Source organism: Eleginops maclovinus, chromosome 24 (assembly GCF_036324505.1).
Source record: "Eleginops maclovinus isolate JMC-PN-2008 ecotype Puerto Natales chromosome 24, JC_Emac_rtc_rv5, whole genome shotgun sequence".
NCBI lineage: Eukaryota > Metazoa > Chordata > Actinopteri > Perciformes > Eleginopidae > Eleginops > Eleginops maclovinus.
This window is the reverse complement of record NC_086372.1, coordinates 8,041,639-8,068,985: the sequence shown is the minus strand read 5'-3', so window position 1 is coordinate 8,068,985 and position 27,347 is coordinate 8,041,639. Positions and strand designations below refer to the sequence as shown.

The 27,347-nt window shown below is 41.3% G+C and overlaps 1 protein-coding gene and 1 long non-coding RNA gene across 2 annotated transcripts; both read left to right on the top strand.

The window, feature by feature from the left end:
• Positions 1-2,345: 2,345 nt before the first annotated feature.
• Positions 2,346-4,506, top strand: LOC134860719 (uncharacterized). The gene is made up of 3 exons (XR_010165297.1): positions 2,346-2,761; positions 3,762-3,842; positions 4,391-4,506. It is a non-coding gene; the product is annotated as an uncharacterized LOC134860719 (long non-coding RNA).
• Positions 4,507-5,991: 1,485 nt separating this feature from the next.
• Positions 5,992-8,901, top strand: LOC134860613 (zinc finger protein 862-like). Its single transcript, XM_063877374.1, has 3 exons — positions 5,992-7,150; positions 7,297-7,517; positions 7,696-8,901. Exons 1-3 carry the CDS (start codon positions 6,002-6,004, stop codon positions 8,582-8,584), a joined length of 2,259 nt encoding a protein of 752 aa, XP_063733444.1. The 5' UTR covers positions 5,992-6,001; the 3' UTR covers positions 8,585-8,901.
• Positions 8,902-27,347: the final 18,446 nt, after the last annotated feature.

The following is a 27,347-nucleotide window of genomic DNA, read 5'->3' as shown; positions in this document are numbered from 1 at the left end:
CCCACACACTATTTGAGGAGTCATCCTTAATCATTGGGTAGTATTCCACTAAGCGCTTAGCCATGGAGGTCACCTCATGCCTAGTTGGATAACGGAAATCCTCAGATGCTCGGGCAATGGCAATCATATTTGTCATCGTGTTTCTGACGAGGCGGCAGTAAAGCTCCTTCGACAAACGGACTTCTTGTTCTTTTCCGAGTCTCTGCTTCTCAAAAAATACTCGCCTCACCTGCTCAAGCTCACTATCAGTGAATATAACATATTCCATACTGGAGAATTTTAAAACATTGCTAGGAGACGCCACATCACAAGGAGCAGTTGATGGCAAAGCCATTGCAGAGTGGCCCTCATGCGGCTGTAAATAATAAAATAAGAACTTCAGTGAAGATATTCAGACATTAACATATTCAGTACTAAATTAATATCCAAGATATTGTAGGCTACCAGGATCAAATAATCTTGTGACTGATTAAACATGACATTATTTATGATATTTCAAAAACATAACATGCAGTTGAATACAATGCTGGGATTACAAAATTATATGAACTTAAGGGCCATCAATTTTTTTTCAGCATCAGTTGTAGATCAAAAAGTTGCAGGTGTAAAATTTAACACCTGGCAGAAATTTGGAGGCAAATGACAATAAATCTGACCCAGTTGGTGGTATAAGTAAAATGTTGAAAGAACCCAATTGTTGTATAAAATGTAACTATATAGCACGAGTAGCGTTGGTAAAGGATATCATCACGGGTGGTGTTCGGCCGTAGCCACGAGGCCGCAGGCTACAACACCCGTGGGGATATGCTTTACCATAACCATTCGCACGAGCGCTATATTGCTTTTATACAACTATTATACCAACAACTAATCATAAAAAATTATTGATCAAATTATTAATTCGTTTTAGCGCATGAACAAAATGGTTCCGTTTCCAATGGACAACTTTCTGTGCCACGTAACCAACATTCCATTATTTAATGCTTCCCATTGAATTGCTGAGCGATTTACTATTAGTCTAGCTGTGAAAAGTCAGTGAAAACTCATGGAACGTCTCAGAAAAAACGTCGAAAGAACTAAGGTGTTGTATAAAATATAACACTTATCATATAACAAAAGTATAATAATCATTAAACAATTTAATAATGATTATTGTAGTATAGTGTTACTAATATAGTATAGTTTTACTATATTCGGCACAGTAATTTGTTAGTCCTGCTTAAGTTTGCAAAGGACTTAAAGGCATGCGAGACCCTAGGTGAGAGAAAAGTTGGCGTGCCCTCCAGTGGTTAAGTGCTACTGCTTACCTGGTCCTCCACGTGGATTTTGAGCCATATGTCTACGTATGTAGAAAGTGCTCTGGACCAGGGAAGAGATCCCTAATGTCCTCTCTTGACAGTGTGTGTAGGGTATCCTCGCTGATATTAGCTACTGATGAGTATAAAGCACAAACAGAAAAATTAGTTTATTTTAGATTAACCATAGATAGCTCACTAAGCTAGCCAATTAGTGTGCCATCTCTTACTAGCAGGTACCTGTAGCTAGCCTGCTATAATAGCTAGTTAGCTAACCCAGAGCCTGTTTAAATTTCTCTGGTTAACCTCACTATCTACATTTAGTCATTTAGCAGACGCTTTTATCGAAAGTGACTTACAAGGGAGGATAGCATTCAAGCTACGCTGCAACAGAGACATTAGTGTACAATAAATATGCTAGTTAGCGATACTTACATGCTGACTAGCGCCTTAGCATGAACTTGATGCACTACCGATTGGAATAGCGTATGTCAAATTGAAGTGAAATAAAATTTGAATAAAATGGTGAAATTTGAAATAAACAAAATTTACCTCTCAGCGTGGCAATAGTCAGGTCGTCGAAATCTTCCATCTCTGTGAATCTCGTGGCAATAAATCAAGTTCTCTACTTTCTTCTCTTCTCTACAAGTTCGCTTTCCTCTCTTCAATAAATGCAATATTCTCATCCCAAATGCAGAGACGTTAGAAGTGGTTCGCGCCTTAACCCAAAGAGTGGTACCAAGTGGTTTCCCAACGGAAGGGGGAGGGTGGGTAATCCAAATAAATGTCAAATGTACTTTGCATTCCTCCTTGATATTGATTTCACTTTATTATTTGCAATGTAATTTCAAGTATGTCAGATAAATGCATTGTTAGTTTTTATGTATTTTGACCATGGACAATGACATTATGATAACACATTTGTTTGGACTCATCCATACTTCTGCTTGTTTAAAAAAAGAAATTGCCACAGGTCATTTACCATGGTTTGGCGGTGTGTCATATGTTACGTGTTCGTGGCGCTAACGCTCAAATCCTTATTGAGCCACATAAATGTCACCCACAGTCGCAGCCCAGACTTCCGTGTAGTTTGTGGGATCAATGGCTGTGCCAAAGAATATCGGGTGTACAATTCATTTTGGTACCACATTAAACGATGTCATGGGGAACACCTGACAGCAAGTAGCAGGGCTGCTAGCAGACAAGCATGCCATGCAGGGAGACCTCCTGAATTGGAGACAAGAGATCGCACGACAGTGGAACCCCTACTCGGTGACTCAATGGTAGAGCATTTTGGCACTTTTGATACCACCAGGAGCATGTACTCTGGCTTTCTCGATGAGACGATCTCAAGGTCACCTCAGCATTTACAGAGAGCTGCCTCAGTTATCGACTCAACTAGCCCATGTGAGGATTCTCTTGTCTTTCCCAACGCTGACGACTCTTCTATATCTTGCCACTCTGAGGTAAGCCATCCCATTGTTTTTACACGTTCAGTTAGTCCTACATAGGCTTACCTCTACTCTGTGTCAAGACTAGAGCTTATGTGAAATGATTTGTGAAAAGGTGTGAAAATCTTTGTAGAGGGCCCTTACCAAAATTGAAACTTCACCAATCAGTTTCTGAAGGTGTGTAGTACAGGATATTCAAACGTTTTTCATTCATCCACTAAAGTAATCGCATCAGTAAATTCCCCAAATTAATTCTGTGGATTTCAGTGTAAAAAAGGCATGTTCAACCAGTATATAATTCGGTCTGAACCATGAAGAGGAAACATTACATTCCTTGCATTCTTTCCCCCTTTATTTACCCAGAATGGTAACCTCCTTCACCAAAAAAGTGGGCATGCATGTTTGAGAGTAGCAGCCTATTTACAGGCAAATCATATCCTTGGTAATAAGCTGGAGTCAAGTGCAAAATGAAATGCTGAAATTCACATAGGCTACTGTACAGTATGTAAACTGCCTAGGCCTCAACTAGTTGCCCACACCACCCGGCTTGTGAGTCAATTTTTTTTAAACCCGGTGTGTGTGGCCCTTTAGCCAAAAAGTTTGCCCGTCTCAAGAAACTGATTAAACACCATAGGAGGTGCAGGCTTAAGAGTGCCCTAAGTACGATCTTACTTAATTTATTATGGGCTGTCCTGAGTAGGGTGAGGCCTGCCTCAGGTCATATCAGACCACATCCTAAGATTGTATGCCTTGATTTATGTGATTGGATCAGTGTTCTCTTCATGCTTCAGATCAAAATTATTGTAGACATTTCCCACCAAAATTGTGGAAAATGTACTAAAAACGATTTTAAGGCGTTTCCCGCAGGAGTTGAGCTTCCAATTTTTTCTTTGAGTTACTGCATACATTGATAAACATTGAAGGAATTTCTTGGTAAGGTCATAAAGGTTACTGCTAAAATGCCATTACTAAATGTAGACTTCTGGTCAATGTTCTCATTAATTGATGTCCACAGGAAGAATCACCCCATGCAGCTCTCACCAGGCAGGCTACTGCTATAGTGATGTCCGTAAGGGAAAAGCATCACCTTTCACAGGTTTGTGTCAATTTATCATTATCCTTCATGCTCACACTATGCTGTAAGCTAATGGTTGACTATGCTGTAAGCACATTTTACATCACTTAGTACAGCAGCAGAGAGTGATCAAAACACACACAAATTCCAACATCTGCAAATCTGCAAAACTCATCCATAATAATAAAATTCAGAAAACACATTCCATTAAACCACTGCAAATCCAACACAAGCAAATGAGAAAATAACACTAGCAAAATTTAAATATGAAAACACAACGTAAATTGTCCTGGGGTTGGGGACAATGGGGAACTCGGGTTGCCGGAATATACAGCGGGTGCCCTAGCTATTAGGCCAGCTAAGGCCAGTTCAACAAGTGTCTTGACAATTTGGGAATTAGCCTAGTTGGGGAGGGGATAGGTGCAAAGAGCCCCTCTATGCAGAGCAAGCCAGCAAATTAGCATCAAGGCCTTGCCGGGATAAAATAACTATCCTGTCTGCTGCCAATTAATCGTGATTAGTCATGAAAACATTTGAAAGCATTGGTATTTCTTTTATTTGTATTTCAGAATGGTGTGAATGAAATGGTGGCAGCAATGCAGCAGTATCAAGCCATGTTACTGACCAGCCTAAAGAGCCAAGTTCAATCTACACTGCAACAACATGGAGACAGGGAACTTGAGATGAATGCTATGGAAGTGTTTGACCAGTTTGAAGATCCACTTGCTGCAGTTTCTACAACTTACCTCCAGGATAGTATGATCAGAAAAAGCTTTTGTTATGTGGAACCTGAAGAAGTATGTGTTGGCTATGCAGCATCAATGCAGACAAAAGGAGTTAAAAGAGTTCTAACAACTAAATCCAAGGTTTTTCATTATGTCCCTCTAATAAAAAGTTTGGAACAGTTCTTGTCTAATCCAAAAATATTTGCCATGATAAATGAACCTGCAACTTACAATAGTGATGGCAGGGTTCGAAATAACGACACGCCCGCAAGCCCGGGTCTAGTAACTTTCTTACCGGGCTAGTAACTCTATGCACTTGCCTGCCCGTGTGTCTGGCAATTTTACAGCCCCTTTGCACGGAGCGTCTATTACAAGCATTACGGCTGTCATCGCGAACCTATTTTTGCTATTGTAAACCTCTCTTGCACAACATAAGATTGGTCTTATTTCGCACACGCTGCATTCGTGTCTTAATAATTTGTTTATTCAAATGTTTTTGTCCCTTCTGATAACCCGTAGGGTTCATGCTGTGTGTTGCCCACGATAACATGTAATAAAGTTAGCGTTCAATCTTATAGGTAAGCCACGTCATTTTACGGTGAACATAATCTTGGTTTTAGAAGTTAAGGTCACACAGGAGTATATTTGTAATGAGTTTGCCTGAATGCTAATCGTGTACACTGTTAAATGTTGGGTGATTTGTATAACTAGCACTTTTAAATCATTTGTAAAACATAAAAAATGGATGGAGATGTCAATGAGGAGATGTTAGATCTAGCAGTGACATACGGTGAGGTTCGTGGCTGGCGAGGCAGACACTTCCACTTTCAGTCAGATTTACGAGTAGGCCTATCTTAATCACTATAAAATCTGCCATTTTGACGAACAAGGTCATAAACGTCAAAGACATAACGTAGCCTCATAACGTAGCTCAGATCAACGGCAGAACAAGCATAACCCCGACTGGTGCGCTCTCGCACGTCCCCCTCATTGAGGCAGAGCTAGCTACTGTGTTTGCCTCCCTTCTGCGTTTTCACTGCAGTTGATCTAGTAATGGCCCAATTCACTTTTGATTTTATTTAAGGTTTGTCTTAGGGATTTCGCAGATTATTATACAAAAAAACTCCAAACTCCATACACCCACCATAATAATAATAATAGGCCTATAGAAAAAAAAATGACTATAACAAGTCAACAAGTTTAGTAGTCCAAGGGCTTGGCCCTATACCACATTTAGCTCTGCCTCCTCTGCCTCCCCTGACTGCAAGTCTGTGAGTAATAGTAGTAATATAATCAGAACTAGCATTAAATGTACTGTATAAAGAATGAATAAATACATGTTCACAATCAATCTTATAGATGCTGTGCAAGAGAGGTTGACAATAACAAAGCAAAATCATGCTCCGTCAGTGGTGTGGTCTCACGCCTAACGAACCACCTGAAAAGAAAAAGAAAATGGATTTAAAGGAAGTGAATAAGGCATACGATGCCACTAAAAGGAAACGAAGTGTAGTGCCTGCATGGAAAGCAGAATTTCCTTGGTTGATTGTGGACGAAAGTGAAACTTTATTCTGCCTGCCATGTCAAACTGTATACGGCCCCCATGCTGAAACCCGACAACAGAGGGATATCTTCAGAAAGCGAAGTCAAGGTTCCTTTGTCAAAGGGTGTCAAAACCTGAAGCATGACACTTTAGTCTGTCACCAACGATCTGACGGCCACAAGGAAGCCCAGGAGAAGTATGAGGCCAGGAATAAGAAGAAAGGTGAGAGCATAGCCGAGAAGACCATTGAGACTTTGAATACTAAAGTATTTCAGAAGCTCAAGATACTCTTCATAAATGCCCACGCCCTTGCCATGCACTGCAGACCAGTTTCTGATTTCAAATGGATGTGTGAGATGGATGAGAAGAAGGGCCTGGATCTCGGCAGCACCTACAGAAATGAAAAGAGCTGTAAGGAGTTTTTGGTTGCTATAGCCGAAATCACCCGTCTAGCAATTGAAGACAAGGTAAAGAGTGCTAAGTTTATCACAATAATGTCCGACGGATCAACAGATGTCTCTGCCACTGAACAAGAGATTGTTTACTTGCACTTTGCAGTGGATGGCAAGACTCACTGCAATTTCCTTGGACTTGTACAGTGTGACAAACCAGATGCCAATGGCATCTATGATGCTATAATGCAAGCTGTAAAGCTCCCGGGGATCCCAAAGGAAGAAATGATGAAGAAGATTGTGGGATTTGCTGGCGATGGGGCGGCTGTCAACACCGGGAAAAAGGCTGGGGTGATCGCTCTCATGCGGGAAAGAATCAGTGGAGACATACTGATGGTGCAGTGCATGGCCCATAGGGTGGAATTGGCCTTCAAAGAAGCCATGAAACAAGCCTCTTTGTTCATCAAAGTCTATGTCCTCCTGGATGCTCTGTACAAGCTTTACAGGATCCCTAAACAGGCCGCTGGTTTGAAGGCAGCTTTCAGTACCACCAACATCTCCAAGATCTGGCCTGTCCGAGTTGGAGGAACGCGCTGGGTTAGCCATACCCACACAGCACTGCAAAACATGTTGCGTGGTTACCGTGCAATTGTTCTTCATCTCAGTCAAGTAAGACATTTGATAATAATAACATGTTATTAACAGCCCGATGAATTTTCTGTTGCATGAATGATATCATCTGATATCCACTGTGGCAACATATTGAAATACATTTTTGTAAATTGAAATTAAAAAAAATATTAAATGAATTGCAGGTTGCCACCACCAGGACAGCTAGTGGTATGCAAGCAAAGGCAAAAGGTCTCCTGAAAACGCTGCGCTCCAAAGATGCCATGACTTTTGCCCACTTCCTAAGTGACATTCTGGCCGTTCTCTCCAAACTGTCGAAGACGCTGCAGCAGAGAGAAGTTTGTACCTATCATGTACATGAAGCACTGAAGGCCACAATGACCAGCATCAACAAATTCAAGGACCGGTAATATAGATACATTGCTCATTAAATCATGAAGTCATTTCCTGCTCTAATTAGTTGTTTAACCACTTGCTTATTTACGTAAATGCTCTTTGCTATTGCTGGTTCTTTTGTAAATCACAACTGTTTTATGCCTTTATTTTTGGTGGTGATGGTTTTGGTGCTGGTTTCACTATTTCAGGGCAGGACCTGAGCAGCGGAAACTCCAGCAGGGAGACTGTAACTCCTTTGAAGGTCAGACCCTAACAGGGGTAGACCACTCTTCAGGCCAGATTGAGAAGGTCGTTGAGGCATTGGTTGGTTCACTAGCCCGGAGATTCAGTGACATGGGAGGTGAAGTCCTCAAAGCTACAAAAATAGCGGACATGCAGTCATGGCCTCAGGAGCATGAAGATGATTTTGGGGATGACTTCATTGGAGTGATTATCGACCACTACAGGGAGCACTTCGACAATGTTGGAGTAGATGTAAGTGCAATCGAAGCAGAGTGGACCTCCCTCAAACAAGCATTGTACGAAAACCAGGGGAACAAGATTCACTCCATGTCCTGGCCATCTGTGTTTGAGCTTTACAAGAGCACGTTTCCAAATATCCTGCATGTAATTGATCTGGTCTTATCACTCCCTGCCGCCACCTCTGAGTATGAGAGAGGATTCTCTCAAATGAAGATTACCAAGTCCCAGTACAGGAATAGACTGAAGGCTACCACCATGACAATGCTCATGACAATTCAGCTGCACTCAGAACCTACAAAGGATTTTGATCCATCATCTGCCATTCACCAGTGGAATCAAAACCACAATCGCAGACCCAACTTCATGGAGGGAAGAAAGAAAGGCAGAATGGCAGCTTTGGAGGGAGCCAAACAAGTGCAGGAAGAGATTGATGGAGTTGACGGAGTGGATGGTGCTCAAATGGTTGCTGAAGCTGCTGGGGGTGCAGTAGTTGAAGCTGAAACCAAGGAGATAAACTCTGATGACTCAGACTGGTTTACAGACATGGGGGATAATGTAGATTCTGACGATGGTGAGATGGAAGATAGAGGTCTTGTTGGTGAGGATGAGGAATGATTGTGGTAGTCTGTTGTAGACCAATTACTACTGCTATTACAGCAAGTATTACGGTTTGTATTACCATTTTGCCTAAATGAACTGATGTTGATCGTTTGATCCACTGCTAATATTGTTCATGTCCCTTGTTCTCAGTCTGTTGTTCTACTTTAATAAATTATTGTTTGTAATCTGCTGTGTTTTTTCTTTGAAGAAAATGTAAAGCGCTGTCACTTATCCCAGCCTAAAGTATACTGATAATACAATCATGCCAAAAATAGCTGAAAACACAAATACAAAATAACAATAATGTCCAATTTTATCTTTTCTGAGCTGAAAGTCCGCCAAATCGCTTTTTTTATTATTATTATTATGAAAATTGTGGTGTATGATGTGAAAACGTGATGCGCGTGCCTACGACATACATTGATTTGCTTGGTCTAGTAACTTTACACCAGGGCTAGTAACTTTTGAAAGTTACTAGCCCTGTGGTCTAGCTCCTATTTTGGCCGAATTTCATACACTGGTGATGGATATTTGTATGACATAAGAGATGGGGAATTAATGAGGTCACACCCTTTATTTTCACTCAGGCCTTCTGCTTTGCAGATCATCCTGTATTATGATGGGATTGATGTGTCCAACCCGCTTTGGTCTTATGCCTCAAAGAACAAATTGCTGATGTTCTATTATACCTTAGGAAATATAAATCCTAAATTCTAGGGATGCTCCGATCAGCATTTTTGGGGGCCGATCCGATCACCGATCACAGGAATCATATATCTGCCGATACCGATACCGATCACCGATCACAGAATAGATGGGAGAATAATAATAATAATCCTCAATGTCCTGTATTTACAATGTAGCCTTGTGCACCACTTAAAGTGGTAAAACCATTTGTACTAAAATAAATAATAAACACAATCAAGATCTTTATGTACCACAATCAACTTTTTATTTGTGTAAACTGTACTAGCTGTATATGTGACAAATAAAGTACCTTTAAACCCTGCCCTGTCAAGAGCAATAGATTAAATTAAATACAAATAAATAAAATTGACCATAAGGAAACACAATTGATGTCCATTTGATGGGAAAAATAATAATATTTCTCATTATTCTCTACACGAGAGTAGTTCACAGTCTAGATAACCTTAGCACAAACAAACAAACCTTAACTATGAGGCAATAAGCAAGTTCCATTAATGGAACAAAAAACCAAATGTATTCCAATAGATGAAACAAAATAACAGCCTTCCCAAGTTATGCCAACAAAAGTCAAAGACCAAAACTGAGAAAAACAGACTCCAGGGTACTGCTTAGGCTACCATATTTTCTTTTTAAGGTGAGCCTATCTTACTTAATTCTCAAGCATAAATGGCAAGTTTTTCTTGATAAATATGAGCATCTCTGCATTTTTGGAGGTTAACCTATTCCTTTTCTCATCCACAACATGTGCTGCGGTGCTGAATAGTCTTTCGGAATCCACACTGGTGCACGGTGTGCACAAGTAGGCTCGTGCCACTTCTGCAAGTGCGGGGAACCGCTCCTTATTAGCCTGCCAGTAAGCAAGTGGCTGTCCACTATATGGTGTCAGGGGCTCAGAGAGGTAGAGGTTTATCTGTGAGGTGAGTGGAGACTCCTCAGCTCTCAGTTCCTCATTTTCATCTACTAGCTCTGCAAACATAGCTTGTAGAGAGCTGGCAGCTGATTTCTTTTTTTGTGGTGACTTAGACCCACACGCTTCCAAGCTGATGGGTTGTTCAGTGCTGTGGCCTGGAAGGGCAGCCACAACATCCCGAAGCACATCACGCAGGTGTGGCTTGAGATGGTCAGGGAAGTATCGGTCTTTGTATCTTTAAATTGAGAAAAAAAAATCTGAAATTAATTGCATGTTCTGTAGGCTACACAGATCTTCATTGCTAAACACTTAGAACTGCACATCTGAACTGCCACATGGCAAGTAACAACAGACAAAATGTAGAAGAGTGGCAGTGTGTACATTGATTTATTTATCTTTAACCATGAGATCAATCACACATATTCCCCTGGGAACCCTACAGATGCTAAACATGAACCATCTCATTTAATGTAACCTCTGTGAGACTGTAATGAATTTAGATTATTTAGGCTAAGTAAAATAAGTTTGTCTCACCTTGGATCCATAATGGTTGCAACTACATAGAGGTTTTCAGATCCAATGTCAGCAAATCGTCTTCGGACTGCTTCCAGCAATGTTGTTTTTGAAGTTTTCACTCCGTGGTCAGAATCAGCTGTTTTTTCCAGGAGACGTGTGAGGGCTTTAATGGACGGAATAACGTCAGCAGCTGTTGCAGATGATGAGCTGATCTGTTGCGTGAGCTCCTCGAATGGGGCGAGGAGGGATGTCATATTCTCGATTAGTTTCCACTGGTTACTAGTGAATGAACACGGCAATTCATAATCAGCGGCATAGGCAGAAAGAGACAGTTTCTGTTCCAAGAGACTCTGGAGCATGTACAAGCTGCTGTTCCATCTTGTTGGGACATCCTGTTGAAGTCTTTTGGTTGTCTGGCCGAGTGGCTTCTGAATATCATGAAGACGGGAGTACGCTAACTGGGAATGTTTAAAATGCCCGACGATGCGTCTCCCTGAACTGATAATATCCGAAATACTTCGCTGTGACAGTACTCCCTCAGAGACAACAAGCTGTAGCGTATGTGCCATACATGGTAAGCTGGGCAAAGCTGCGTCTCTCATGGCTTTTTCCATGTTCCGTGCGTTGTCCCTTAAAACAGCACGGACTTTCTCTCTTGGGATGCTCCAGGACTCAAACATACGCCCGAAGACTCCTGCTAAAGCTTCGGCTGTGTGAGACCCCGTGAATTCTTGGCAGTGCAGTACGAGGTTGTGTCGCTGAAAGTTCGGGTCGATGAAATGCGCTGTTAAACTTAACATCGACATAGGACATGCACTCGACGTCCAAATATCAGTTGTAAAACTGACTGATTTGACATTGTCTTTCAAAAGTCTGTCGATGTGTGTGTAAACGGTCTCGTAAAGATGAGGGAGACATACATCCGTCAGGTATTTACGTCCAGGGGGGGCATAGCGTGGCTCCAGGAATGATATCAACCGGCGGAACCCCGTGTCTTCCACCACAGAAAGAGGCTGCTCGTCAAGTCCAATAAATTCCATGAGCTTTGTTGTAATATCCCTCCACCTTTTACTGTCCCTGCTGTAAGGCTCCAGACGTCTAAACGTTTCACTGACAGTGGGCTGAGTGACGGCGGCCGTCTTTTTTTTTGTCCGGGCTTGTTCCTCATACTCGCCGTATTCTGTTATGTGGCGCGTTCTCAAATGTCGGATGAGGTTAGTTGTATTAAATTGTCGTTGTTGTTGACCACCTCTTGGTATTTCGGCGTTGCATATCTTGCAAACAGCGAGTTTTACATCTTTTTCGGAAACTGTGAAAAAAAATTCCAGTCCGGAGAACTCATGCTGCCTGTGCCAGCCTCATTCATGAGAGCGGATAAACAGTCGCAGGTTAATTAGCCACGCGCTGGAATGCGGGAAACAAAACAGTCTCATATAATATACGTCACGCGCAGAATGTCTCCGGTAAAAAAAAATATATATATATATATATATATATATATATACATATATATATATTTGCGATCGGCTTTTCTGATCTGCACTTTGAGAGCACACCGATCAACCTGTTTAGGATCAATCAGTGGCGGCTCCTGACAAATTTCTCAGGGGGGGCAAAAGTTGTGATGATGGCTAAGATGACCCATTCAATGGGTAAAATAATAATAAATAAAAGTCAGATAGCCAGCTTTACAGTGTCACATCTCATTGTTTAATTTGGTTTTCAACCACTAGATGCAACCCCAGACATAAAATATACAATACATTTGGTTCCACAATAAAACACACATTAACAGATAGTTTGTCATCTAATAGTTTGCCCTTGAAATCACTTTTAGCACAGTCTACAATTTATAGCCATCATGGATGCCATAGCAATAATCAAATCAAATTATACTATAATCAAAACTGTAATTAATCAAAATTTTCCAGAACATATTCCATTTACCACTATACAGTTTACAGGTTTAGTAAAGGTATAGAAAACCAACAGACCCAACAGGCATGACGCGCGCGCTGTACGTCCGAGCACGCATCAGTGCGTAACTGCGTATGACGAAATCACGTTAGGGCAAGCCCCCCCGGAGCCCATAGAAATGCATTGTATCGTTCGATTTTTGAAAAAACGAGTCTCAACATGTAAGTCTATGAGAGCGCCTGGGGCGATTTTCAATCTGACTGATATCGCCCCAAGGGGGCGGGGCTACTGGTTGGACAGTGACATCCAGGCTGCTGATTGTCGCAGCGATATTCAGGCTGCTGTTTGGACTATACTATTAAGACTTAGACCGGCAAAATAAACTCTTTTCTCTCTTTTTTTTTTTTTTTTTTTTTTTTCGTTTGGCTTAAGGAGGGCGGTGCACTATCGCCCCCTATGGGCCAGCCGCCCCTGGGATCAATATCGGCCGATAACGATCTGCGGCCGATCGATCGGAGCATCCCTAATATCGGCCGATAACGATCTGCGGCCGATCGATCGGAGCATCCCTAGTTGCAACTACATAGAGGTTTTCAGATCCAATGTCAGCAAATCGTCTTCGGACTGCTTCCAGCAATGTTGTTTTTGAAGTTTTCACTCCGTGGTCAGAATCAGCTGTTTTTTCCAGGAGACGTGTGAGGGCTTTAATGGACGGAATAACGTCAGCAGCTGTTGCAGATGATGAGCTGATCTGTTGCGTGAGCTCCTCGAATGGGGCGAGGAGGGATGTCATATTCTCGATTAGTTTCCACTGGTTACTAGTGAATGAACACGGCAATTCATAATCAGCGGCATAGGCAGAAAGAGACAGTTTCTGTTCCAAGAGACTCTGGAGCATGTACAAGCTGCTGTTCCATCTTGTTGGGACATCCTGTTGAAGTCTTTTGGTTGTCTGGCCGAGTGGCTTCTGAATATCATGAAGACGGGAGTACGCTAACTGGGAATGTTTAAAATGCCCGACGATGCGTCTCCCTGAACTGATAATATCCGAAATACTTCGCTGTGACAGTACTCCCTCAGAGACAACAAGCTGTAGCGTATGTGCCATACATGGTAAGCTGGGCAAAGCTGCGTCTCTCATGGCTTTTTCCATGTTCCGTGCGTTGTCCCTTAAAACAGCACGGACTTTCTCTCTTGGGATGCTCCAGGACTCAAACATACGCCCGAAGACTCCTGCTAAAGCTTCGGCTGTGTGAGACCCCGTGAATTCTTGGCAGTGCAGTACGAGGTTGTGTCGCTGAAAGTTCGGGTCGATGAAATGCGCTGTTAAACTTAACATCGACATAGGACATGCACTCGACGTCCAAATATCAGTTGTAAAACTGACTGATTTGACATTGTCTTTCAAAAGTCTGTCGATGTGTGTGTAAACGGTCTCGTAAAGATGAGGGAGACATACATCCGTCAGGTATTTACGTCCAGGGGGGGCATAGCGTGGCTCCAGGAATGATATCAACCGGCGGAACCCCGTGTCTTCCACCACAGAAAGAGGCTGCTCGTCAAGTCCAATAAATTCCATGAGCTTTGTTGTAATATCCCTCCACCTTTTACTGTCCCTGCTGTAAGGCTCCAGACGTCTAAACGTTTCACTGACAGTGGGCTGAGTGACGGCGGCCGTCTTTTTTTTTGTCCGGGCTTGTTCCTCATACTCGCCGTATTCTGTTATGTGGCGCGTTCTCAAATGTCGGATGAGGTTAGTTGTATTAAATTGTCGTTGTTGTTGACCACCTCTTGGTATTTCGGCGTTGCATATCTTGCAAACAGCGAGTTTTACATCTTTTTCGGAAACTGTGAAAAAATTCCAGACCGGAGAACTCATGCTGCCTGTGCCAGCCTCATTCATGAGAGCGGATAAACAGTCGCAGGTTAATTAGCCACGCGCTGGAATGCGGGAAACAAAACAGTCTCATATAATATACGTCACGCGCAGAATGTCTCCGGTAAAAAAAAAAATATATATATATATATATATATATATACATATATATATATTTGCGATCGGCTTTTCTGATCTGCACTTTGAGAGCACACCGATCAACCTGTTTAGGATCAATCAGTGGCGGCTCCTGACAAATTTCTCAGGGGGGGCAAAAGTTGTGATGATGGCTAAGATGACCCATTCAATGGGTAAAATAATAATAAATAAAAGTCAGATAGCCAGCTTTACAGTGTCACATCTCATTGTTTAATTTGGTTTTCAACCACTAGATGCAACCCCAGACATAAAATATACAATACATTTGGTTCCACAATAAAACACACATTAACAGATAGTTTGTCATCTAATAGTTTGCCCTTGAAATCACTTTTAGCACAGTCTACAATTTATAGCCATCATGGATGCCATAGCAATAATCAAATCAAATTATACTATAATCAAAACTGTAATTAATCAAAATTTTCCAGAACATATTCCATTTACCACTATACAGTTTACAGGTTTAGTAAAGGTATAGAAAACCAACAGACCCAACAGGCATGACGCGCGCGCTGTACGTCCGAGCACGCATCAGTGCGTAACTGCGTATGACGAAATCACGTTAGGGCAAGCCCCCCCGGAGCCCATAGAAATGCATTGTATCGTTCGATTTTTGAAAAAACGAGTCTCAACATGTAAGTCTATGAGAGCGCCTGGGGCGATTTTCAATCTGACTGATATCGCCCCAAGGGGGCGGGGCTACTGGTTGGACAGTGACATCCAGGCTGCTGATTGTCGCAGCGATATTCAGGCTGCTGTTTGGACTATACTATTAAGACTTAGACCGGCAAAATAAACTCTTTTCTCTCTTTTTTTTTTTTTTTTTTTTTTTTTCGTTTGGCTTAAGGAGGGCGGTGCACTATCGCCCCCTATGGGCCAGCCGCCCCTGGGATCAATATCGGCCGATAACGATCTGCGGCCGATCGATCGGAGCATCCCTAATATCGGCCGATAACGATCTGCGGCCGATCGATCGGAGCATCCCTACTAAATTCAGATCCAGACTAGCTTCAATCCGCTTACTTGCTGTTGCATTGCAGAGTGATATGTCAGATTGTGGAATTGATGCTGTCATGGATAGATTAAAGAAGGATCTTGATCAGTTGTATAGTGGTGTGAAAATACAAATTGGAAATCAACAACAAGAGGTCTTTGGAGCAGTAGTTTCTTTATGCGGAGATACTTTAGCTGTTCACGAATGGTGTGGGTTTAAAGAGGGTGTTGGCTTTGCTTTCAGCAAATGTAGACATTGTGAATGTGTGTTTGAAGATATGCAGATGTTTTTCGATGAAGATTACTTTGAGCAAAGATCATTGGAAAGACATGTCCGGCAGTGTGAGGAAATAGAAAAGGCCAGCACAGATTACCTCAGAAAGAGCAAGGTTATAGATTTCCCTGGTTTTAACGTCATCAATCAGACTCAGGTGACCCAGGCATGGAGGTTCTCTGTTCCTGGGACTCAGGTGACCCAGGCATGGAGGTTCTGTGGTCCGGGGACTCAGGTGACCCAGGCATGGAGGCTCTCTGTTCCTGGGACTCAGGTGACCCAGGCATGGAGGTTCTCTGTTCCTGGGACTCAGGTGACCCAGGCATGGAGGTTCTCTGTTCCTGGGACTCAGGTGACCCAGGCATGGAGGCTCTCTGTTCCTGGGACTCAGGTGACCCAGGCATGGAGGTTCTGTGGTCCGGGGACTCAGGTGACCCAGGCATGGAGGTTCTCTGTTCCTGGGACTCAGGTGACCCAGGCATGGAGGCTCTCTGTTCCTGGGACTCAGGTGACCCAGGCATGGAGGCTCTCTGTTCCTGGGACTCAGGTGACCCAGGTGTGGAGGTTCTCTGGTCCGGGGACTCAGGTGACCCAGGCGTGGCAGTCAACCCCTTTGTTGTGTTTCTCTGCAGTCTCATCTGCACATCACATGAGAAATAGAAAATAAATCCAAACATTTCTATATTTAATAAATAAGGTTAGTAAGGTAAATAAAGTTTATAATAATATGATGCTCCAAAAAGAAATGTTAGCACAGGAAGACAGACTAAACTATCAGACTTAATCCAACTGAGTTTAGGAATATTATTGTTTTGTCCAAGGAGTCTGCTGGCACTGAAGAGAGGATAGATGGTGGCTGAAGTTTCCTGTTGGAAAAGGCTATGTGATGGCAAAGTGAACCATCCAAAATATTGTAAATATAGAGTAAACTCATACTGACACTGTTTTCTTAGGTGACTAAAGTGGCTAAAATACATTTGGCTGCTGCCCTCATCTACAGTGGTACACAAACTGCAGCAGGTACACTGCTTTGCTTTCGTGTTGGGATGCCTACAGTAAGCGAGATGTCAAACAAAAGGTGATCTGTTATACACCCATACAGTCTTGACAAACAGTCTGAACTGCAACATCTGCAGTGTTTGAACTATATTTTGTAATAGTTGTTCACATATTTTCACTTAGATCTTTGCGGATGCTTCATGAGAAATTAAACTTGGATAACATATAGGCCATGCTTTTTACTATGTAAAGTTGCATTTCCAGAGACTCTATCAAATATTGCACTGGTAAAAGTAAAACCATTACCCTTGAATGAGAATTATAGGCACGTTTAACCCTCGCCCTGTTGTTTTTGTTGGTGGAAATTCCAAGTTCGAAGCAAACTTCTTTCCACGACATTTCCCCAATGCCCCTGGCCGAAGCCTGAAGACGGTTCACAACAGCCACAATATCCGCTACCGTTTTTGAAATTCTTCTGGTCTGGAAAAAAAAAAAAACAGTGGAAATTTTCATAAAAAGCAATCATAAATATAATGCAGGCTCTAAGAAAGCCTTTTAACGATAAACAGATGACTTAACAAACACTTTTAATATATCATGACAATTTCAATGCATAAATTAAGTTCATTGGTGTTTTATGCCCCCAACGGTGCCTTCAAGGCAGCCTGCATGGAAGGCACTCCAACAGTGTCAGGGCTAGGGTTAGGGACTGGGTTAGGATTTGGGTTAGGCCTTGAAGGCTCCGCTGCCTGGAAGGCTCCGTTGGGGGCATAAAACACCAATGAGCATAAATTAATTTAATGAATACGACAACATTTAACAGATCCCCTTGCCTAATACCATAGGTCCTAGTAACTCACCGGTCCAAAGGTTGAGAAAACCAAGACTCTAAAGGGGGAAACATTTTTTCAAATGAGTACAATTATATTACAATTCTGATTTCTATATATACATTACTTATATAAGAGCATTTCCAAACATTTTAAGATGAGTCTAGTGAAGTCCTATGACGTTTACATTTGGAGAAAAAAGTTATTAACTAATAATACTTAAGGTTTACATGCCCGAGTAAGCACCAGTTAATGTGATATACTGCAGATGGCCAAACTATTAATAATCAACGAGCGAATATTAATGTGAAATATGTTAGGCGAATAAACTCAAGTTACGACTCTGGAGTTGCATACGTTTATTTATTTAAAAACAACAACTAAAGCTCGTTGGGCTCCTTGGACATCGGAGGAGATTTATATATAGCCTAAGTTAGCGTTCTGACGCAAAACACTTTTGTTCCTGTTTTCATGATTCATTCAAGGTCTATAAGAATACACGGCAATGTATTCATATATTATTAAGTCATTAACAGTAGCCTATCCCGAAATAATCTCTGTCAAAATAATTTTGACATTGGTTTATACTAGCGTTCATGAAATATCACACACAGAGATCCTAACATTAAATCAACACATAAGGTAACTGTTCGTATCGTTGTTAAAGTTCGAATTTAAGTACAAAAGATACTACACAATGATGCCCATAAGATCCTATTGAACATTGCACACAATATTTTTCTATGAAAACGTATTGATAGGCAACTTACCCTCGTCTTGCAGCCATTATGCATGAAATTCACGCAAAAAACTGATGATCTGACACGAAAACGCTACCCATGTACTGTAAACGATGCCTACAAGTTCAAAGCTGTTAATCGTGACCTTCTCCTGTGCTTTTTAACCCTCCTATTACCGTTGGCCTCAATTTGACCCTTTTCAATGTTAAACATAGAATTAACGCACCAGTGTTCTTTGGGGTCAATTTGACCCCAGGCTGTTTTAATTGTATAAAATATATAACAAATATTCAATATTTTTCAAAGATTGTTACTATTCTTGATAACAGAAACTGTTTTTCATTCCAAAATGTTATGTATAGCAACCTACTTAGAAATACTATTTAGCCATGAAACCACCAAAAAGACATCTCTTTCAATATTGGGTCAATCAGTGAGAACTTGTGGTTTTCTGCATTTTTCTCCAGTGTCGCTTAACAGGTATTCTGGATTGTATACGGGGGTTGGGTGGGGGGTTTGTTTTCTTTGATTGGCTATTTAGGTGGTCAACAGACACACCTAAAGTACCTGACACATAAACTTGGGTAAAATATTTAAATATAATCATTTTCTAGATGTCAAAATTGCTGGGGTCAAATTGACCCCAAGGATAAAAGATGTAAGTAATATTTGAAGGTAATAGGAGGGTTAAGCTGTCTTCAAGGAACGCGCGGGGGGTGGGGGCGGGGGGCGAGTGGACGGAGGTGTGTGTGCCGCGGCGGGATGTAGGCTACTTCACCCAGTTTTTCATAATTGTTTACACACAAAATCTGGAACTTATGAAACAATGATCACAACCTGTAACTCATATGCTAACTCCCTAAACCAATTCTGAACTATAAACACAATTATCTGCTTCAGACACATATTTCAATTGTAAGCCACACTTTTTATTAAAACCATACACACACTCCTCTGCTTTTTGCTCACTTTGTCTATGCCCAAAACCTTGGTGTGTTCAGACAGAGTACACTGCTATTCAAATGGGGCAAATGAGACCCTGCCCCACCAGATCCAGATTATGCTCTGGTGCAGAAAGCTATTTTAATAGGCAAAATAGCGTGTGTGTGTGTGTGTGTGTGTGTGTGTGTGTGTGTGTGTGTGTGTGTGTGTGTGTGTGTGTGGGTGTGTGTGTGAGTGTGTGTGTGTGTGTGTGTGTGTGTGTGCAAACTAGACGCCAAGCATTATAGTGTTGATTTGGAGGTAACACTTCCCTTGGCCCTCTATCCCTCCTACTCCAATCTTGCTCTCTCTCTCTCTCTCTCTCTCTCACAGTCACACTCTCTGCTTCTCAACTCCTGCTGCAAGGACCCTCCCACCCCCCTGTTGTTTTCACACACACGTACACACTGAACTTCTTCTGCCCAGGCTCAGAGAGTAGATAAGGATCAAAGAGGTGTGAGAAACTATTGTCTTCTTGACCCTCTGACTGAAGTTCAGATATCAGAGGACATGTACAGCAGTAAGCCTATTACAGCTTTTCTGAATTGCTTACACACATTTTTTCAAAGCATGGCCCATTTTCTCAAAACTCAAAACACAAATCCCATAATCACTCACACAAAATGCAAAATGCAAGACTGCTGAAGCACTTGCCCTTTTGCCCTGGATGAGAAAAGTGCCCTTTCTGCTGGAGCCCAATTTTTCTTCATTCATCAATATTTAAGAAAATAAATTATTATCTCTGTCATCATTTCCACCTGAATGTGTTTTGATATCTGACGGGGCATTTATTTCAGTTCTTGTGAGAATTCTGCCCTGACCTGCTCCGCGGCGCTCACAAGCCCCCGCCGCGCCCCTCCCTCCTCCTCCGCCTCCTCCACTTAGTGCTCATGCAGTGCTGAGCGCCAAGCCAAACGGCTGCAGTCTACTTCTCCTCTGACCCGCAGCATCGGACAGACGGTAGAGCAGTCGGTTGGTAATCAGAAGGTTGTAAATTCAATCCCTGACTTCTCCTCACTCTCAAGGCAATAGAGCAAGACACCAAACCCCAAATTGCCCCTACTGTGCAGTGTGCCATCAGTGTAGATGTACAATGTCTATATAAAATGTACTGTATATAAAGCCTTCTAAGTTGCTTTGGAAAGAAGCGTCTAGAAAATGTAATCCATAAGCACAATTCTGCGGCAATACGAATATACTCTTGTTATGCTGTTAGTGTATTTGCATGATACCGTTAATTCATTTTTAATCTACTCTCATACTCAAAGTATAATCATCATAATCAATAAGTATAACAAAGCACACTTCTACGGCAATTCGATTATACTCGATAATACATTTTTAATCTACTGGTGCCATACTCTAAATTAAAATGTACTTAAGTGTGTACTTAAGTGTGTTCAAAGTATACTTGAAGTTGTTCCACTTTAACATGTTTTTAGCATGACGTAAACTTCAAATTGTACCTTTACACAACTTAAAAGAAGTGTACTAAGCACAATTTAAGATTGTCCAAAATGTCACACTTCAAGCAAACTGATCATTAAGTATATATAACATTTAATATATTTAGTACACTATTTTTTCACCTGGGGGGGCCTCTGCCACTGCGGCATGGCTGGGCTTTGCTGGTTGTAGCCCAGGTGAAAAAAATGTATATTTTTGTACACTTCAAGTATACTTAAATTCCTAGAAGTATATTGAAAATATACTATTAAAGAAATATACCCTCTGTAAATATGTTACAAGTATGCTGACATTATCTTCCATAAATACACTTTTGACAAACTTTACAATAATTGTAATATAGTATACTTTCTGTAAATGTTTTTTTGGAAAGTTTACTTAAAGTTAACTATTTGAGAGTATTGTAAAGTGCACTTATTTGAAAATGTACTTTCAGTCTATTTTCCTTATTGCGTCACGGCGGCCATATTGTTGACATTCTGCGGGAGATTTGATTGAGAGAGTGAGTTGTCTGAAGTGAGTGAAGTGAGCTGTCATCCAGAAGTTTTCATAATTGTTTCGTTCGCACGGTATAAAGACAAGTAAAGCTTAATCAGCGGGGTTGACCCTTATGAACTGGATTCTGACACTTTAAGCAAGGACCCATCGTTGTTACCGGACGTCACGTATATGGATATAGTAATTACCTCGTAAATACTGTGTCTGCCTGTACTGCGCAGGAGTTGAAGGCTTTCAAATCCTTGGAGTCATACAACTATTTAATCTCTGGAAAAGTCGTCGACCTACGGACATTTTCCTCTCCATCATCAAATGTGGTCGTAATGGCTGAGGTATGTATCTAATTTGATGTTTTTACTTGATGGCCATAGCTTTCTATGGTGTCTGCTAACGTTAGCTCATTGGCGCCTAGCTGAAACTATTGCGTTTTAATGTCACTAGCATGCCAGTGCTAGTTAGGTATTAATTTCAACCACTGTCTCTGAGAACATACAATAACCTTCTGAATCCGTGTTTTTGTGGTGAAAATGTGAACTTTTGAACCCAGCTACCATAATGCTGCATCCATCAGAATTAGACATAAACATGTAGGCATGGTATGCTAAACGTATCGCAATGATGGTTGTGGTCAGTAGGCATATTACACACGTTGGCGTTCACTAGGACACCACTGCACTTTCCATACAATGTTAAGGGATTATAGAAATATGTCCTGTCCATGACAAAGAGGAAGGTGGGACATGTGTAAATGCAGATTTAATCACATCTAGAGGAAATAACCTCTTACATAAATTCATTAGCTCTCCTTTAGTATTAGATGTTAAATGTATGGGTTGTTAACCTATTTGCCTTTACACAAGTCTGTCATTGAGAAAGATGGGACAAGTCTAAATTTATCAAATCTTGAGGTATACAAATAAAGCCTCTATGTGATATAACATTTACTGAGACCTGTCCCATATCTTTCCACACTATGCATAATATAGTCCTCTATTCTACATAGGTAAATGAAGTAACATCATTTTGCTTATTATTAAGGAAAAGAACATTATATATTATACCACTGGAATGAATACATTATCTATCTATCTAAAATAGTCAAGTTCAATGACACCAAAAGCTATGTTTTACCAAATGTTTCAAATCTTGCAGTATATGGTGTAACATTACATTTTTAAAAATGTCTTAATTGCAAAACAATGTGTTTCTGTCCTTACACAGGTTAAACACTGTCAGAAGCTACGTGCCCCACCCCTGCGCCCATGGGTTATAGCCCAGAAGGATGGCATTGGCTTGGCTGCACACTGCACCTGCATGGCAGGCTTGGGGGAGACGTGTAGCCATGTTGGAGCAGTTATTTTAAAGGCAGCTGTTGAGCTCCGCAACTCCCAGACCGTCACACAGGAACCTGCCTATTGGTTAGAGGTCAGTGTAGTGGTGAACTCATATGTACCAGTCATATTCAGACATAATGAAGCATTGAGTTTTTACAGTAACTCGAACATCAAAATATTTAAGTAAGTAGCCTAAGTGTTTAATTGTCTCTCACGAGAGAAATTTGTCTCGGGTACACTAGAAGCATAGGCGTTACATACAACACAGAGTTTTACATAGACATACATAGGCTACAACATAAAACATGAGACACAACATGAGATTTGTCTTTTAAGGTGTAAATCAGGATCGTAAGAGTTGAACTTCCCCAGTTTTGTAGCCTTCAGTAAACATTTAGTGTGTGTGAGGTCAGGATCGTCGTGAATTCAAATCCACCAGTTATTTACAGAAATAATTTATTAATGTTTTTCCAGTAACCCAACGTCAAGGAACAAAGCAGAGGAACAAAGCAGAGAAACTTCTGTCAGACTCGACTAGTACTTCGTGTAGCTGAATTTACCGTATAGTTTAGAATACGGGTGCACTAGAAAGTTGGGAAACACGAGTGTCTGCTGGCTTGACCAAGAAATCGCGAGTGTCGGCTGACTTGACCGCAGTCCCATATCCGCAGGTGAAATTTTCCGAAAAATCAATATGGATAAGACACTCCTCTGCAGACATGTTTTTCTTGAGCTCACGACAGTAAGCATACTGCTGTTTGATGTTGAAGAGATGTCTCCGAAACCTGAACAGGAGTGAATGAAACAACTCAACTAGTTGTTCCTGCGTCTTGCTGACCTCATCCTTCACAGTGACTTTTACTGTTTGACTTGACCATCCACTGGAGAAAGACCACGTTTTCATCTGCAGCATACAAGCTTGACACTGAAACTGTTTGGTTCTTGCATAGTTCACATTCACCGTACATACACTGCTTATTCAAGGAACTACAACACACACTTTCGACTAAATCTTCAAGCACTGACGATTCAATAAGCTTAATTTGTTTCAGCTTCTCTGCGACAAATGTCAGATTTTCGTGAAGCTTACACATACAAGTGTCCCGATCAGCAAGGGAAGGGTAAACCACCCAAAAAGGACGGAGGCGGCAGAACATGGAGTATGACAGCTCCTCTGTGTTCTCTGCAAGAAATTTCCTGTGCAGATTTTTTAACGTGTCAAGGAGGAACCTCTTCTGCATCTTCTGTTTGTCCTTTGTTTTAGTTTGCTTTTTGCCAGTGGTCATTCTACTGATATCATCACGTGTGAAGAAATCCCTCACCCTCTTCTTGATGTCCACAAAGTTTGAGATTTCCTTCCTTTGAAATGTAGATACACTGCCGGTGAACTTCCAGCGTTTCTTTGAAAAACCCAACGCAGACTCTGTAAATGATTGCAGTCTGTATTTCTTAATAATGTTACCTGCCACTACTCTAGATATCATTTGCCTCTCTCTTTCAGTTTTTGCCTTTTTATAATGTTCCTTTATTTGAGCAATGAGTGCTGTGTGATGCAGTACAGATCTTCTGACATCACTTGGAACAGCTGTAGGTTTTGTCTTCTTTCCTAAACGCTGGAGCCTTTTCTTGTATTTTTCTTTGGCCCTCCTCTCTTCATTAAGAGATTTCTGTAATTCAGTTACCTGCTTTCTCAATTTGTCTTTAGTCTTTCTTGATTTTTTCTTCCCCTCCACAGATTGTCTAAAACAAACATATAGACACAACAAGGTAAGTATATAAGCAGTAGAAATAAATAAATAGTAATAAATAAATAATTGTTGAAGAAAGAGTGTATAAAGTTACCAGAAATCATAGTTGTATGCACTCTCTATTGGTCTCTCTCTCTCTCTCTCTCTCTCTCTCTCGCTCAAACCTACAATCACTCACACTCTCTCTAGCACACAGACACACCTGATAACTAATTCCACATGATAAATATATTTTCCTAACCTTGTGGGCTCATGTGATATCACCATGTCTCTATCAGGGCTTTGTGGAGGGGTGGCAATACTGCTAACCGCCATTTCTCTTTGCTTTTGGCGCTCCTTCGCTTTTCTCCATCCCTTTCTCCTCATCTTTTGACCTCTCTTGTCTAGATCTCCAATTCTTTTCTTCTTCCCTGCTAAAACATCTTTTCCCCATCTCTTTTGTTCACTCTTGAGGTATCTTTCCCTTCGTTCTGGATCAGCATTTCGTCTTGCCCTGTACTCTCTTTGCCTTTCTGCTGCTGTTTTTGCCATTGATGAATCTGAAAGCATAGACAAGTAAATGGCCTGCTAATTTTCTAAGGCGATTAAATACATTCTTTGAATCAGTATCTAGTAAAATGAACCTGAACTTGAAGGTAATATTCCTTCATTGTGACGAACAAGAACAAGGTCGTTGTCACTGCTGAAGCTTATTCATTTAGAAATTATTTTTTTATTTCGGTTGATACTATAAAACTGCTCACAACAAACATTTACAACAATAACAAAACATCATGTGTATCAAGCAATATACATTAAATATAGCAAAGATGTAAAAGCTATTCAACCCTGTAACAGCAATTCAACCCCGTAACATTGAAAAATGTGACGGGGTTGAATGTAACGGGGTTGAATATTTTGTGCTAATTGTTGTTAATTCTGGATGCTAGCAGCTAGCAGTGTGCCACATGGCATTTATCAGTTTAGATATTGTTATACTTAACAGCTATAAATAACTTTTCCTTAAAACTTTCCTAGCTATGAGTTTACCCCTCAACAGTGTTGAACACCTGAGATTGACAAAGGCCATAAGTACATAAAAACTATAAAATATTCATAGAAAATGAGAGAGAAGCCTACCTCTTGTTCCACTGTCCTGTTCTGAAGACTTTGATGATGTCACTCACTCATAAATGATGTCAAAAGGATCAAACCATTATTTTATTGGGAGGGGGGGAATGTTGGCGTTACGGGGTTGAATGAAACGCAAGGACCGGGTTAAAAGGCTAAAATTCTCTGAAAATTCAATTCCTTTTCTTGAGAAAATGCATGATCAATGAAAAGGTGACTTCTTGATGGAATTTAACCCAAAAAAAAACATTATTATTTAAAATTGTATACTCAAAATGCATCATGCTATTGTTAGGGTGGGTTAATGGGACATGCGGAATTCTTAATAGTCTTAAGAACAGCAAACATAAAAGTGTTGAAATAAATATGTTTAAATATGTATTCTCTATTTCATATAAAAAACATGTGAAACTTTGAAATGTTACAGTTTAGGTGTAGTTTGATCAATATTCTGAAAAGTAACAACAATGTTACACCTTGGGACAAAGACACTACTGAAATGGCACCGAATCTGTAGAATGACCCATGCTTTCCATTGTCGGAGTGGTAGTGGTGCATTGGGTCTGCATAGCGCCACTTAAATGGAAGCACTCGGAGTGGTAGTTGACACTGTCAGACACGCAGGGCCCCCATCCTCCCTCATGGACGCTTCTGATAGCCCTCCCGAATCCACCGCCACCGCTCATCCAAGTCTCTCCATCGTCATCCCATCAGCTCCGGTCTACAGCTCCGCAGAATGGGGAGCAGCCTCGATGGCTTGCATAGCTTTAACTTTCTTTGAGCGACTCCCTTGCAGATCGGATGCAGGACGGTCGGACAACAACGAAATTGAGTGCCAACCAGGCAGTGCATCAATAGGCTATATTATATTAAACAAAATAAACTGAATATGTTAAAAAGACACACAAACAAAAATGAAAGAAAGACGATGCCCCGACGCGCCTGGGTAGACTGTCGGAATGGCGGTACTAAAATTGTGTTGGAATAGGGGCATGTCGGAATAGAGGGTTCATCCTGCTACAGACCCCCGGGTGTAAATAGCATGGTTAGCTACGGACACCTGGGTGTAAATAGCATGGTTAGCTACGGACACCTGGGTGTAAATAGCATGGTTAGCTACAGACAGCCGGGTGTAAATAGCATGGTTAGCTACGGACACCTGGGTGTAAATAGCATGGTTAGCTACGGACAGCCGGGTGTAAATAGCATGGTTAGCTACGGACACCCGGGTGTAAATAGCATGGTTAGCTACGGACAGCCGGGTGTAAATGGCATGGTTAGCTACGGACACCCGGGTATCAATAGAATGGTTAGCTGCGGACACCCGGGTGTAAATAGCATGGTTAGCTACGGACACCCGGGTATAAATAGCATCTGCCAAGAAATAAATACAGCAAACTTATCACACGATACAAACAACACCAAACAGTTATAGTAAAGAGTCTTATTGTATGAATGCAAACAGTGTGCTGGCGCCAGCTCACTGTCCTCCCTGTGCACCATCTTTCAAACAGTCTATTTACAGAGAGCTGATGACAACACAGTCTGCTGTTGTAGTTCTGCAGCAGACTGCCGACACTGGGACACCTGTTCCTCTGGCTCATATATTCCAGGAAGTTTGATTTAGTGACTTGTAGACTTCAGACTGTACAGTGACATCTTATTTCTTCACAAGAGAAGCTAGTCCCATTTGGTTTTCTGATCTTTCAGACTTT

What these genes read in the sequence shown, in the direction of transcription:
- LOC134860613 (XM_063877374.1), top strand. Translation starts at nt 6,002, where the DNA reads ATGGATTTAAAGGAAGTGAATAAGGCATACGATGCCACTAAAAGGAAA. An exon ending in TTGTTCTTCATCTCAGTCAA is followed by an intron (nt 7,151 to 7,296) that starts GTAAGACATTTG and finishes AATGAATTGCAG; the next exon opens with GTTGCCACCACCAGGACAGC. An exon ending in ATCAACAAATTCAAGGACCG is followed by an intron (nt 7,518 to 7,695) that starts GTAATATAGATA and finishes TCACTATTTCAG; the next exon opens with GGCAGGACCTGAGCAGCGGA.